Source organism: Castor canadensis, chromosome 14 (genome assembly GCF_047511655.1).
Source record: "Castor canadensis chromosome 14, mCasCan1.hap1v2, whole genome shotgun sequence".
NCBI lineage: Eukaryota > Metazoa > Chordata > Mammalia > Rodentia > Castoridae > Castor > Castor canadensis.
In genome coordinates, this window is record NC_133399.1 from 40,464,631 (window position 1) to 40,478,681 (window position 14,051).

Below are 14,051 nucleotides of genomic sequence, written 5' to 3' on the forward strand. Positions count from 1 at the left end.
GCTCACAAGACCCTATCTTCAAAAAACTATCACAGGGCTGGTGGAGTGCCTCAAGGTGTAGGCCCTGAGTTCAAACCCCAGTTACTCCCTCCCCCACAAATATATATATATATATATATATATATATATATATATATGATAAAAAATAGAGTTCAAACTATTGAGCAAGTGGTAGGATAGGGGTGTCTGCAAAAAAATGAGAATCACTCACATTTCAAGACCTGGCAGAGGAGGCTAGTGCAGGGTGAGTGTCCCTGCCTGGTGTAGGGGACACATTGAGGCTGTGGCTTTGAAGGCAGGAGAGGACAAAAGCCCAAATCAAGGTGCGGTGGGAGCGGTGGGAGGAGAAGTGGGAAGGGAGGGAGAGGAGGGTGTGTGAGGAATGATGGAACAGTCAGCTATGGAGAATGCTGAAGGCTATCAGAAAGAGCGGATAGGGGAGTGGAGAAAACTCCTCTTTGTACAGCAATTGTTAGCCAGCTTAGAATTCCCTTTTGCATTTTATTTATTTATTTTTATTTATATTTTGTTGGCAGTGTTGGGGATGGAATCCAGGGCCTTGCACTTGCCAGGTGGGGGCTCAATACTGGGCTGCACTCCCCAGCTCTACTTCTGATATTCTTTTTTAGGGGGTTGCGGTACTGGTGTTTAAACTCAGGGCCTCATGTTTGCTAGGGAGGTGTTCTACTGCTTGAGTCACACTATCACCTCTTCTTTCTTTCTTTCTCTTTTTGGTAGTGCTGCTGTGGTTTGAACTCGGGGCCTCACGCTTGCTAGGCAGGCGCTCTACCCCTTGCACCACCCCGCCAGCCCCCTTATCTCTGATGTTCTTCACATGCTACTTCTTGTCATGGAAGCGTGATAAACAGGGTCTGAACACTGCTGTTATATTTTTATTCCACAAACACTGTGGCAGTGCTGGGCCCAGTGAGGACTCTACCACGGCCTTCTCCCCTGTCACCAGGCTTGGTGCAGAGCTACACACAGGTTCCTGAAGTGAGTGTGGTCAGAACTGGACGGAGGATGGGACAGGGCTGTGACTCCAGGGGAGAGTGAGAGGCAAGCCTGGAAGGCTTCCAGGAGGAGGCAGCAGAGCGCTCGCAGAATTGAAAAAAACAAAAACCAAATGTAGTGCAGAGTGAAGGGGGCCTTGTTTGGATGTGAGCACAGTTCAGACCCGGTGTCCAAAGGTTTGGGGGTGTCCAGGCTGGGGACAAGGTCACTGGGGGGAGTCAGATACAGTGTCTGGAAAGTAGGGCTGATGTAGGATGCCAGCCCTGGGGTGTAGCCCTCTGTCCCCTGCGAAGTCAAGAAGACTAAAGATCCGTTAACTGTCTCCCAAACACTCTGCCAAAAACTGTGACCTAGACAAGTATCTCGGCGGGCAGCACCCTGTGGGTCTTCCAGAGTCTTCCGGAGTGCCCCGGCCTCTCTTTCAAGTGCATGGGGCTCCTGGCTGTGAGGTGGACGGTGGCCCTGCGGCAGGGGTGCGGCTCACCACAGCCTGCCAGGTGGCTGAGAAAGACTTCCCCTGCCACCCCAAGACAGCAAACCCTGGACCCGCGCTGCCATCCCTGGCCGTGGCAGGACCTCGCGGCCAGGGCGGGCCTTGAGAGCTTGTTAGGAGATCCTGGCAGGGGAGCGCAGCTACTCTATACCCTTGACCGAAGACTGGTCCTTCTCTATGGGGATGGTCGCCCTCTTTGACCTTGACAGAGCACGAGGGATGCACTTAATTAACACAGGGCCAGGCTGATTGTTCTCTGCCGGGGTCCTGGGCCCTGCAGGGTGCTGAGCGGTGTCCCTGGCCTACACTGAGCCAGGAGCTCAGTGTACACCATGCCAGGAGCTCCTCAGTTGTCCCAGATGTCCCCAGACCTCACCGAGTGCCCCAGGGGGACTGAGTCGTCCATTTGAGACCCGTGGCCTGGGCCCCGAGAGCCCGCGGGCGGAGCACACTCTGGGCCCTTCCCGCGCCCCGGGTGACCTGGGCCGCCAAGGCTCGTCAAGGACGAGAAACTTTGGGTAAAAGCAGAATTACCTTTTAATTTATGCGGTGATCCTGACCCCATTGCTGCCTCTTCTTGAGCTGGCAGCCAGCTGTGTCCATGGGGCTCGGGCGATGATGACGGGACCTTGGCCCGGATGCTGGCCAGGGACCAGGGGAGGTGGACGGTGATGACCAGCTCATAGCGTGTTCGCATGATCTCGGAGTCCTGTGGGTTGCTGCTCACGGACAGCAGGAGTGGCAGCGTCAAGGTGCTGACCACCTTGGTGGTGTCGAAGGCAGCCATGCGCGTGTTGACCTCTTGGTGTAACAGCTCGCTGCTGTCCAAGTGCTGGTGGAGCCGGCCGAAGGGCGTGAAGCTGCAGGATTGACTCCCCAAAGTCACCAGGGCCTTGGAGATCTGTAACGAAGATGCCCTGACTTGGATCCAAATCTGAGGCCTGGATATGTTGCAGGTAAAAGCTTGGAGTCAGCCAGGCGTGGTGGTACACTCCTGTAATCCCAGCACTCAGGAGGCTGAGGCAGGAGGAGTGCAGCGCCAGACCAGCCTGGGGTACACACAGTGACACCTTGTCTTAAAAAAAAACAAAACAAGAACAAAAAACTTTGGATCCATCTTCCAGCTTCTTTAATCAAGGCTTTTTACCATTCTGAATATCAATCGCTTTGTACGATAGCCGTAAATCCGTAAATCCGTAAGATGCATCCCCTCCCTTCCGCTCAATTACTCTCTTGCTGCGTGACCTTCGGCAAGAGGCTTGACTTCTCTGAGCATTGTTTATCTGGAAGACGGAATATCTGACAGTCTAAGACTAAGACCCAGGGTTTCCCAAATCTCTGAGTGATATGACCTTACTTTGAATGTTCTTTTTGTTCTTTTGTGATGCTAAGAATGGGCCTCACTCAGGATAGGCAAGTGCTGTACCACTGAGCTACACTCCCAGATCTTCAACTTAGGTATTTTGAAGTTATGACGGTTTTATTAGGATATAAACCCATTGCATGAAAAAGGAACACTTGAATATGTGTATCTTATCGATTGTGTATCTTATTAAATGTGTATGTTGCTGCTGGACATTCTGTCTGGAAGTTTCCATGTTGGTGCCTCTGATTTGGGTTCGTTTTATTGTCACTCCAGCAGGTGAGTATTGCAAACTAATCTGTTCATCTATTCCTGACCCCCATGGTAGGTGTTCATATGGTTTCCACACTCCCAGATCATAAAAGCACCCTGAGGAGCACTGGGCACACTTGGGCTCACACTCTGTTTTCTTTTTTTTGTGGAACTAGGGATGGAACTCAGGGCCTTTGCACATGCTAGGCAAGTGTTCTTTCTACCATGGAGCTACATCCCCAGCCACAACTCAGAAGTAAAAAATTCTAATATTATAGCATAGACACAGATTTATATCTTCACCTACATTTACAAAAAGAACTAACACTTGGGGAAGTGATACAGGTTGAGTAGTCCTTATCTGAAATGTCTGGGGAAAGTAGAAGCAGTTCAGATTTTGGAGCTTTGGGGATTTTGGAATATTTACTTGTTGGGCAGGTCCAATCTGAAAATCCAAAATCTGTGGGCTGGCAGAGTGGTTCAAGTGGCAGAGCACCTGCATGAGGCCCCTGACTTCAAACCCCAGTATCACAAAAAAAAAAAAAAAGAAAAAAATTCAAACTCTGAAACATCGTGAGATCCAAAACTGTTATTTACTTATTCATTTATTTATCTTGCAGTGCTGGGGCTTGAACTCAGGGCCTTCACCTTGAGCCACTCCACCAGCCCTTTTTTGTGAAGGGTTTTTCCAAGATAGGGTCTTTCAGAACTGTTTGCCTGGGCTGGCTTTGAACTGTGATCCTCCTGATCTCTGCCTCCTGAGTAGCTGGGATTACAGACACAACTACCAGTGCCCAGCCCAAATCTTTCTGAGCACTGACATGATGCTTTATTCTTGGTAATCCATTCATTTGCAAAAGGTTGGTTGCAACCCTGTGAATTAAATTTTCAGTTATCGTCTATTCTACTCCCTCTATCATTATTACTATTTTTTTTTTTGAGACAGGGTCTCATTATGCAGCCCAAGCTGGCCTCAAACTTGAGAACCTCCTTCCTCAGCCTCCCTGCTGGAATCACAGAGTGCATCACCACTTATCAAGTTATGTTTAGAATGTTGGTTACAACACAGCAAATTAATTTTTTGTGATAATTTCTATTCAATCCTAATTACTTGACCTATTCTATTCTATTCTCTCGTTTGCATAGCAAAAAGTGGTTTGCAATCCACCAGATTGATACCTTCTGATATATTGTATTGCATTCTTTTATTTAAAGGGGTTGGGGATGTAGTTCAGCGGGAGACCATTTACTTGTCTAGCATGTGTGCGGGCCTGGGTTCCATCTCAGAAAGGGAAGGGAAGGGAGGGGAGGGAAGAGAAACTTAGATTCCAACACACCTGGTCAATTTTTTTGTTACTTTCACTCTACTTATTTTGGTATCTTTTCTATTATTTTATTTTATAAAAAATGTTTAAAACCCACCAAATTGACTTTTTCTGATATTGGCTCTTTCTAGTTTTGCTTATATTTTCATTTTATAAAGATATGATTGAATATTGCTAAATTAAGTTTTGCAATCTACCTTTATCCTGTGACTCACAGTTTGAAAACCTCAGTTCAGGTTCAAGTCCTGGTCTGCTTTGGCCTTTGGGTCTCTGACTCTTTTAGACCTACTCCCCACCCTGTCTCTTGACCCCGGCCTCCCTCCAGCCTCCCCCATCTTCCAAAGCCCTTGGGCCTAAGGACAGACAGACAGACCCATCGCAAATCCCTCCTGACTCATCCCACATGCATATTAGGATCCTCCCACCTCGGGTGCTAAGGAATGGGGAGCCCTAACTCAGCACAGTTCTATCTTAGTCTTGAGGATGGTACCAAGGGGTACCTATGTGGCCCTGCCAAAGTGCCCTGATTTCAATAATATTGGGGCACACAGTTAACATTGCATTTCCTGGATGTGGATTTTGGGCATCCCACCTTCCTTTGGCATATAGGGAATTTGAGAGTGACTTATTCACTTGACCCAGGCCATCCAGTCAGTGAAGTGTCCACCACTGTATCTGGGCCAGAGCCTGTGTTCTGCCCCAATGCCTCTATTGTGTCCCCCTTAGTTCTCATGGGGGCTCAGAGGGGACATGGCCTGCCAAGGTCACCCAGGGAGCAGTGGCCAGACTGTGAACCCAGATCAGCTGATCTCAGGGCTGGTCCATCCCTTCGAACATCTGCCCCTCCTGGTGCTGTCTGTGTGGTTGGCCAGGCTTTGAAGCCGCACACTTACAGAAGGCCAGTCATTGTCCCTCTCCTGCCTCCTCCCTTTCTCTCTGCGGTGCTGGGGTGGAACCCAGAGCCTCCTCCCAGGCAAGCGCTCTACTGCTGAGCTGTACTCCAGCCCCAGTCTGGCTCCTGGGACCTCCTCCCCAGCAGCTCTGTCCAAATGAGGAAACAGGCAGGCTGGAGAGGCTTCCCTTGAGAAGGCCATGCCACAGGCAGGTGGGGTAGCTGGGATTTGAACCTGTATACCAAGAACCAAAATGGTAGCCAGGCCTCTGTCTTTGTCATTCTAATGCCCTGGTGACAAGTGACACCCCCTCCAAGGTAAGCAACCTTGGCCAATGTCATCCACCCCGCCCCCCACTTCTACCTCTGCAGCTGGCCTCAGGAAGGGGCACTGAATAGCTCCTCAGGTGACCAGAGCCACTCCGGGAACTGCAGGGACTGAGGCCACCCCTCTTCCCCTCCCCAGTCTCCAGTCTCCACAGTCTGAGGGTTCAGAGTCCCCAGGGAGCCACTGAGTGTCCAGGCCTTTGGCCATCCAGAGTGTTATCCTGTGGCCTTGACTTACTGAGGGGTGTCCTGTGTCACACACCCTCTGACTGTTCTCTGTGGGGACATCCTAGTCCTGCAGGGTGGTAGGCAGCCTCCCTGGCCTCCACTCACTCCACGCCAGGAGCTTCCCAGTCACAACAGCCATATTTGTCCCCAGACGCCACTCAGCGTCCTCTAGCAGACCAACCGCTTTTCCTTAAAAAAGCCTTTTCTTTTCCTTAAAAGGCCCCTATCTATTGGGGTTGTGTGTGTGTGGGGGGCATCCATCCCTGGCCTCTCTTGACTGGATTGACATCCAGGGGCTAGTAACATCCCCTCTGATGACAAGGTATCTCCAGACATTGTCAGGTGTCCCCTGGGGGTAAAACTGCCTGTAAAGAACCACTGACTTGGGTCCTGTCCTGGTGTCTGTGAGCCCGGGGCGCTTTCAAGCCCTCTCTGTCCCTGTCCGCTGCCCGCCTGCCCTTACCGTCCACGCGGAATGTCTTCATCTGATGCACGTAGACAGCCTTGTTGCTGCAAGTCACATCTCTGCTGTAATCACGGGATGGGTCGATTTCCTCGCTCCACTCCACGTAACCCCTCCCCATGAGCTCCACATTCACCGTGGGGTTCACCAGCGTGCTGTTCAGTGTTAAGATCACCTGCCCGATGATGGTGGAGCCGGCCAGGTGCACTGCGTCCTTGGGCAGCACTAACTCGATGGACTTTACCACAGACATGGCAGCTTGGGGTGGTGGAAAAACATCCTCCCCCCTCTCCGGAGGCACTGAGATTCCGGGTTCCTTGGCCACAGTGTCATCTCTCTGTGACGTCATCTGCCCACAGTGCCCGGAAGGGAGACCCCAATGCTTGGGAGGGAAGGCGAGGCTGTTGTCTGGGGCAGGGAGAGTCGCGGGCTGCTTGAACGTCATATGAACCTCACTCGTTCTTTTCAAAAAATTTTTTGGTGGGACTGGGGTTTGAACTCAGGCTTTGCACTTGCAAAGAAGGTGCTCTCCCGCTTGAGACACACCTCCATTCCATTTTGGTCTGATTATTTTGGAGATGGGGGTCTCATGAACTCTTTGCCCAGGCTGACCTTGAACCTCCATCCTCCCAATTTCAGCCTCCCAAGTAGCTGGGATTACAGTTGTGATCACTGACATACCACTTAAACTGAGTAATTGTTAAGAAGCAAAATTCAGCCACATTGAGTTTTTGCAACAGCAGTTACAAACAGGTGACATGAGCCATGTTCCTTTGGAAGATCCTGGCTGCCTCACAAACTCAGGAGAGCATACTTGATTCAGTCTCACACCTGTGATGTGGCCAATACATGACTGTTGGCTGAGGGCTTAGAACTGCATTCAGTGGTATTGACTGAGTCTTGAAGTTGCTACAGTTAACAGCAACGTCTGGGCTTCATGTGTTAGAATGTATGAGCCAAATGTGGCTGCTGTAACAAATGACCACACATTTAGTGCCTTGAAACAACACACATTTGTTCTCTGTTGTTTGTTTCTTTGAGATAGGGTCTATGTAGCTCAGGCTGGCCTTGAACTCACCATCTTCCTACTTCTACCTCCCTAGTGCTGGGATTACAGGTGTGCCCCACGGCACCCAGTTTACGTTTAGTATCTTACAGTTCAGGAAGCCAGAAGTCTGAAACAAGTCTCAGGAGCTAAAAGGTATTGGCAGGACTGTGTTCTAGGGGAGACTCTACTCCGTGCCTTTTCTAGCTTCCAGAAAATTCCTGTATTCCTGGTCTCTTAACCTCATCATTCTAACTTCTGCTTCCGAGGTTACACCCACCTGTCTAACTTTGACCTTCCTGCCTCCTTCTTCCGCTTCCTTGTCATGGCATTAGGCCCACTGGCTAATCTTCCCGTCTGGCAATCCTTAATTACACCTGAGGAAGGTGTCATATTCACATTCTGGGGATGAGACTTGGACGTCTTTCGGGGTCCTGAGGAGATAGTGACAGTCATTTTGGAAAGATAGAAGGAGCCAGAGAAACCTTGAAAAGCCAAAGGGGAAAAAAAAATGAAACTCAGTGTCTTTCTGCTCACGGCCCTCCTATGCTACTTGTTGCTGTGAAGAGAGACCAAAGTCCTTCTGGTGGCCTTGGAGGGCTTCTATGTCACTCTTCTGCCCTCATCCTCTACTCTTCCCCCATTTAGCTGGCCCCAGCTCCAAAGTCCCCTACCTGGTCAAGTATGAACTCCTCAGCCTTCTCCCTCACAGCCCCATGTGTCCTTGGGTCATCTCAGATTCCAGCTAGAATGTTATCTATACAGAGAGAACCAGGCACCCCCCCCCCCAGCCAGAATATCCTCTCCCCAGACCCCACGTGGTGGCTGGTCACGTCCCAGCTTTCTCTGACTCTCCTGTCTTCATTGCTCTGAGTTCTATCTGAAATTATCTGCTGTTTTTATCCATTTTTTGCCTGTGTCCCCAGACAAGAATGTACCCTTCCAGAGATCACCATCCTTGGGGATATGCCTTGTCTACTGTCGGGCTCACCAGTTCTGAGCACCCTGTTCAGCTACTTAGTTGGTGGCCAGCATGGGTCACTTGCGTGCAGCCAAGAGTGGCCAGAATGGCGCAGGGCAGGCTGGAGGGGGCAGGGCAGCCCTGCCCGCCTGGACAGTGGGAGAAGGCGGGAAAACCAGGCGGGAAAAGCCAGGGAACCAGCCCTGTGGGTGGGTAAGGTGGGGAGTGCTGGCGATCCCTGATGCTAGGTAGTGGGCTTGGGGGCGAGATCAGGCCAGCCATGGGGGTGTGGGCTGTCCAGTGGCGGACCCTCAGATTCTTCCACAGCATGTGGACATGACTGGGGCCTTCTTAGCCCTTCTGGTGTGTCCAGAAGAGGGGATGTGCAGAAACGGACTTAGAAGGGGGGGGCTTATACACTGAGGGTTCCTGTCCTGGTGGCCCCCTAAGGGCTCCTGTGGGGCATGCATAGTGGGGGGGCCCAGGTCCCATCACCGGCCCCTTCCACCCTGGACACGCCCGGCAGAGCGCGCAGGGCTAGGCGGGGCGGTGGCCGGCTGGGCGGAGTTGGGGGGTGGAGGAACGAGGCGGGGGGGGCAGCCCCCCACCCCTATTCTTGCTTCCCGCCACTGCTGTGGCCAATCAGGAGACGGGCGCCCGCCTCCGGCACTGCCTCCCACGGCCCCGCAACTCCCAAACGCTGAGTTTTCGCGGGAAAAAAATCAGAGCAGCTGGCAGCGCGGCGGGTAGCGTTGGTCGACAGGGCGCTCCGGGTCACACTCAGGTCCGCGCAGGGTCCCGGCCACGCACCCAACTCCACCACCATCACCAGGCGTGCATCAAACGAGTGGATCGCGGCGGCCGGAGAGGTGAGCTACAGGGCGGATCGGTGTGCCAGCTCGGGTTGGGCGCACAGGGCACGGGGACTTTGCAAAACTTTCCCGCGTGGGCAGGGACGAGCGACTAGAGTGGGCGCCCCTGTGGCCCAGGATCCAAGGTCTGTAGCCACTCCCGATCTTAGTGGTCGCTTCCGCCGGCACACCCTGCTCGAACTGGGGCGAATACAACTTTGCACGAGCCACGCGGGGGTCGCGCGGCCCGGGTGGGGGAGGGACAGCGAGCCGCGGGGGAGGATGTCAGGCTCCGCGCCTGCGCGCGGGGCTCCCCGCGATTCAATTGTCGCGCCCGAGCCCGATTTCGCGCGCCCTGAGTTCCCCGGGTGTGTCTGGACCAATAGGAAGCGAGTGGGGCGGGGCGTCCTAGTGCTGCGGTGCCAATAAGAGGCAGCTCAAGTGAAGGGGGGCGGAACTTATCCAAAGGGGCCCCTCGGTCGGACCCGGCGGTGGGGGTGGGCGTGGGTTTGCTGGCTAGACTCGCGCGGGCTGGTGAGACTGCGGGAGGGTCACCGGGGCCGAGGGTCGGAGGTCGGGGGAGCGCAGGCGGCCTCGGGGCCGAGGTGAATCCCCCGGTCCGCGCGCGGGGGTGCCCGGGACGGGGCGGCCGGTTGCCATGGCCACCGCGGGGCCCGGCCGCGTCGCGCACGCGCGCGGGGGGCGGTGGGGGCCGCAGCACCAAGGGCGTCCCGGGGTTCGAGGGTCGCGGGTGGGGTCCTGCCCTCTGGGTCGCACTTGGTTGAGTTTCCCCGGGACTTGTGAAGTTTCTCCCCACTCCGGACTTTTGAATTCTCTCTTCTGAAAATATGAATCAGAGGAACGAGTCAATGAATGAATGAATTCACACACTCGCAGTGGCCGGGCGTTCTTGGCTGGGCCTTTCTCTTGTCGTGGACGTCATTTTCTCTTTTTGAGGGAGCGATGGGCTGCCCTGGGTGGTCTGAGATCCCGTTTGCCCTCTTTGCTCTGTCCTCACCACTTGGTAGTCAGTAAGGCATTAAATCCCTAATTTGATCTACCTGGCCCTGTGCTAGGTCTGGCTGGATATGGGGACCAGGAGGCTGGGAGGGCGATCTGGTAGCTTCCTAGTGTCCACTGGCTGGACAATAGCAACCACGATTCCTGCATGGCTTGGTTATGGCTGGCTGCATTGACCTGGGGTCCTGCTCTTTCTTCTCCCCCGACCCCCTCCAGCACCGACACCATGTGGGTCCAGGTGCGCACCATGGATGGTAAGGAAACTCACACCATCGACTCACTGTCCAGGCTGACCAAAGTGGAAGAGCTGAGGCGGAAGATTCAAGAGCTGTTTCACGTGGAGCCCGGTCTGCAGAGGCTCTTTTACAGGGGTAAACAGGTAAGCCCATGGTCAGGCTGCCCGCCTGCGCCTGTCTTCCACCTTTGTTCTTGCCTGGTCCAGGCACCCCGCCTCGGCAGCCATCAGCACATACTCTTACCCCCCCTTCGTCCGGTCCGCTTCATGTCTCCCGGAAGGAGAAGTCTTACAGAAACCTCAAATGCCTAGGAGAGGGAGGAGCAAAGGCCACACTCACACATTGACACACCAGGCAGGCAGCTGCCAGCAATCTGCAGTGTCTGTCCTTGTAAAGTCATGTATGGATTTATTTATTTTTTTTTTAAAGCTCCCCTCTCAGTAATTTCTAGAGAAAGAAGTTGAAGTTGGCCGACAAAGAGGGCTGAGGAATTTCCCAAAAAACGGCCTAGGATCACACAATTAGGGCGCAGGGAGCAGGTTTTTTCCTTTAAAACATACTCTGTGAGCCCACAGCCTGCTCCTATTAAGATCAGACCCTGCAGATCGTGTCCTTTAGAAATTTGGGTGAGCATATTCAAAGTCCCCAGGTGGTGTGCTGCCGGAAAGGGGGCAGGGGACCTCCACAAGGTCCCCCTTGTTTCATCCTTGCGCTCTCTTGCGCCCCAGCCCCTGTAGCGTTTAAAATGGCCATCTTTGAGGAACAGCTGCTCATGTTTGGGTTGCTTTATTATTGGCACCTGGGGCTTTCTCCTTTGGTTGGTGTCTTTGGGGGACAGAGGGACATCCTGGGAGTGGGGTTCCCAGGTAGGATGACATGGTATGGATATATGGGTCCTGTGTACTAGGGCCGGCCTGGAGCTCGGTGGACTGTTAGCAGCAAGGCAAACAGCCCCCTAACTGGATGAAAAGTCGCCAGCGCCATCCCAGCTGCTTGTGCCCGACTTTATTGTTGAACTGGGCACTGCTGCCACCTGGTGTCTAGGTCAGAAAACAGACACTGTGCACTTGGCCAGGCGTCCAGGGCTGGGAGGATCCTGCATGCTGACTCCAAATGTGCTACAATGATTAATTTCTTGGGCCTGAGGCGCCCTGGGAGACTTTCGTTAGCTTCCTTCCCTTCCCCTAAGAGACTGATGACTTGACTGTTGCAGGAATCCCACTTAACCCTCCCTGCCTGAGCTGGAAAAGCAACAGGCCCTGAGAACTTGGTGAGCAGCCGTGTGCCAGCTGGGCAAGTATGACCCTCGAAGTGTGGAGGTCTGTGGCAGGCTCCCTCCCTCCTCCTCCACTTACAATGGCTGTTTTTTGTGGCATACAGATGGATTTTGATTTACTACTTAGGGTGACTGTTCAGCACACTATCTTTCAGTTACTTTAAGCTGCAGTTACCTGCCAGGTTCGTGGCTGGTGGAACTGTCAAGTTCAAGGATGCATGTTACTGGTGCCTCCTCTGTGCCAGGCACTGCACCTGCACTTTAGTTTCTATATCTCAAACCTGCAGTGAACAAGCGTGAGGCACTGAGTTCAAACCCTAGTACTGCCAAAAAAAAAAACCCTGAAGTGAAGTTGAACAAATATACAAATGTTCCTGTCACAGAGAGTTTACCCTTGACCTTTCTTGAGATGTGGCTTATCACATAGTGCTCTGTCCTTCCCTGTTTGGCCACCATCTGTCTTTCTGGATGCATTTCAGAGTACATTACAGACACTTGTCCCCGTCACCTCTAAATGCTCCAGCGTGCTCATCGCTCAATACCGGACCCTGTCATCACTGACTTTTGTCTTAGGTAAATGTATAGAGTGAAGTTATATACATGTTAAACAGATCAACCCGAAGACTTTAGACAAACATCTACCTCACCTCTCCCAAACCCTGTCTCCCTTCATTCTTTTTTCTTTTTTGGCAGTACTGGGGTTTGAAATTGGGGCCTCACACTTGCTAGGCTGGTGCTCTACCACTTGAGTCACGGCCCCCCTGCCCCTCCCTCCATTCTTTTTTTCTTTTTGGTGGGACTGGGGTTTGCAAATGCAAAGCAGGCGCTCTACCATTTGAGCCACACCTACAGTCCATTTTGCTCTGATTATTTTGGAGATGGGGGTCTCATGAACTGTTTGCCTAGGCTGGCCTTGAACCACTATCCTCCCCATCTCAGCCTCCCAAGTAGCTAGAATTATCGAGGGCCACTGGCTCCTGGCTCCTCCCTTCACTCTTAATGTATTATTTGGTCCATCACACAGATGTGATGAGGAGCACTTGGGTTTCTTACTTACAGCCATCACTCATACCTTTAATCCCAGGATGCTGGGCAGAAGGAAGCCTGGCCTCATCTGGATTCAAACCTGGAACCTTGGTTTCCAAGACTGAGGTCAACACTGGGTTTCATCCCAGAGCACAGCTTTTATAGTTTGGCAAAGGTCCTATAGTATTATGCAGCATTGCAGCTGCCTCCTGCCCCCAGGGCTTGCAAGGGAAAGTGTGGTCCCTTCCGGTTTCCGGGTAGGGACGCCAGGCCTCAGCAGTGATGCAATTTCCCTAGGTCGCCACTGGGAAGCTGCAGGCCACAGGGAGGTGCTTGGTGGTGACAAGAGGGTGGGGACAGGCACACAGTAGCATGAAGTTTGCTGATAGTACGAAAAAGCAGCCTGACTTGCTGGGGTGCCAGTAGGCTGTTCTAGAAGGTTCTGGAGTGTTCATGGCCCTTTTCTTTTTTTAAAGAAATTAGCCTGAAGTCTGCAATGGGGTGGATTGAAACTAAAGCAGGACAGGGCCAACAGGCCTGTTTGAGGGTGGCGAGGTGATCTCCTTTCTACTGAATAGGGCAGTGGTGAAGTTGCTTGACTGGTGGAAATGCAGGAGCTGACTGCAGAACAGAAGGACTTGGGAGAGATGGAGCTTAGGCACAGGCCAGGCATCTGGCAGCCTTTTTGTTTGTTTTAAAGCTGCCCATAAAAATAACAGCAGTTATTAGTGGCAGTTTATGGTCTCAGATTCAGTGTTCTGTGATGCTGTGACAAGGAATTTTCTGGAGTCCCTGAGTCTTTGGGCAGTGATTTTTCAGCTTCTGTGTCTCTATTATGCAAACATGGCTGACTGCAGATGGGCCATGTGGCAGCCAGTGAGCACTGGTGATGAGGTAATGAACGTGAAGGGCTCAGCCCCAACCCCGGCTCAGCACAAAGGTGCCATAAACCAGCTAGTGCAGGGTCGCCCCTCTCGCTGTGGACACTAACATCTCACGCTGTGGTAATTGGGTATTGGGGTCATTTTCTGTGCTGGGCGCTGAGCAGCGTCCCTAGCTTCCACCCATTCCATGTCAGGAGTACCCAGTCATGACAGCTACACACGCCCCCCTCACCCAGACACGGCCCACAGTCCTGTGGGGATAGAATCGCCCCAGTCAAAAACTGCTAATTTAGTAGGAAAAGAGCTATCTCGGCCAGCCCTGCCTCAAAGGCGGTGTTCAGATCAGTCTAATAGGTCCATCAAAATGGAAAGGCCTCCCTCATGCTGGTGGCTCA

General features: G+C 52.6%; 2 protein-coding genes across 4 annotated transcripts in view; one reads left to right on the plus strand and one right to left on the minus strand.

Moving 5' to 3' along the window:
* Positions 1-1,853: 1,853 nt before the first annotated feature.
* Positions 1,854-9,802, minus strand: Arrdc5 (arrestin domain containing 5). The gene is made up of 3 exons (XM_074053308.1): positions 6,236-9,802; positions 2,681-2,790; positions 1,854-2,448 (listed from the first exon to the last, which is right to left on the minus strand). Exons 1-3 carry the CDS (start codon positions 6,800-6,802, stop codon positions 1,854-1,856), a joined length of 1,272 nt encoding a protein of 423 aa, XP_073909409.1. The 5' UTR covers positions 6,803-9,802.
* The window catches only part of Uhrf1 (ubiquitin like with PHD and ring finger domains 1), a 29,534-nt gene continuing 24,494 nt past the window's right edge, over positions 9,012-14,051 (plus strand). For 2 of the 3 annotated variants that reach the window (XM_074054385.1, XM_074054383.1), the window contains exons 1-2: positions 9,012-9,232; positions 10,451-10,613. In XM_074054385.1, the coding sequence (XP_073910486.1) occupies positions 10,461-10,613 (153 nt within the window). In that variant the 5' untranslated portion in view covers positions 9,012-9,232; positions 10,451-10,460. Of the gene's footprint in view, positions 9,233-9,687; positions 9,749-10,450; positions 10,614-14,051 lie in introns of those variants that run through there. The other variant, XM_074054384.1, reaches the window with a different exon arrangement.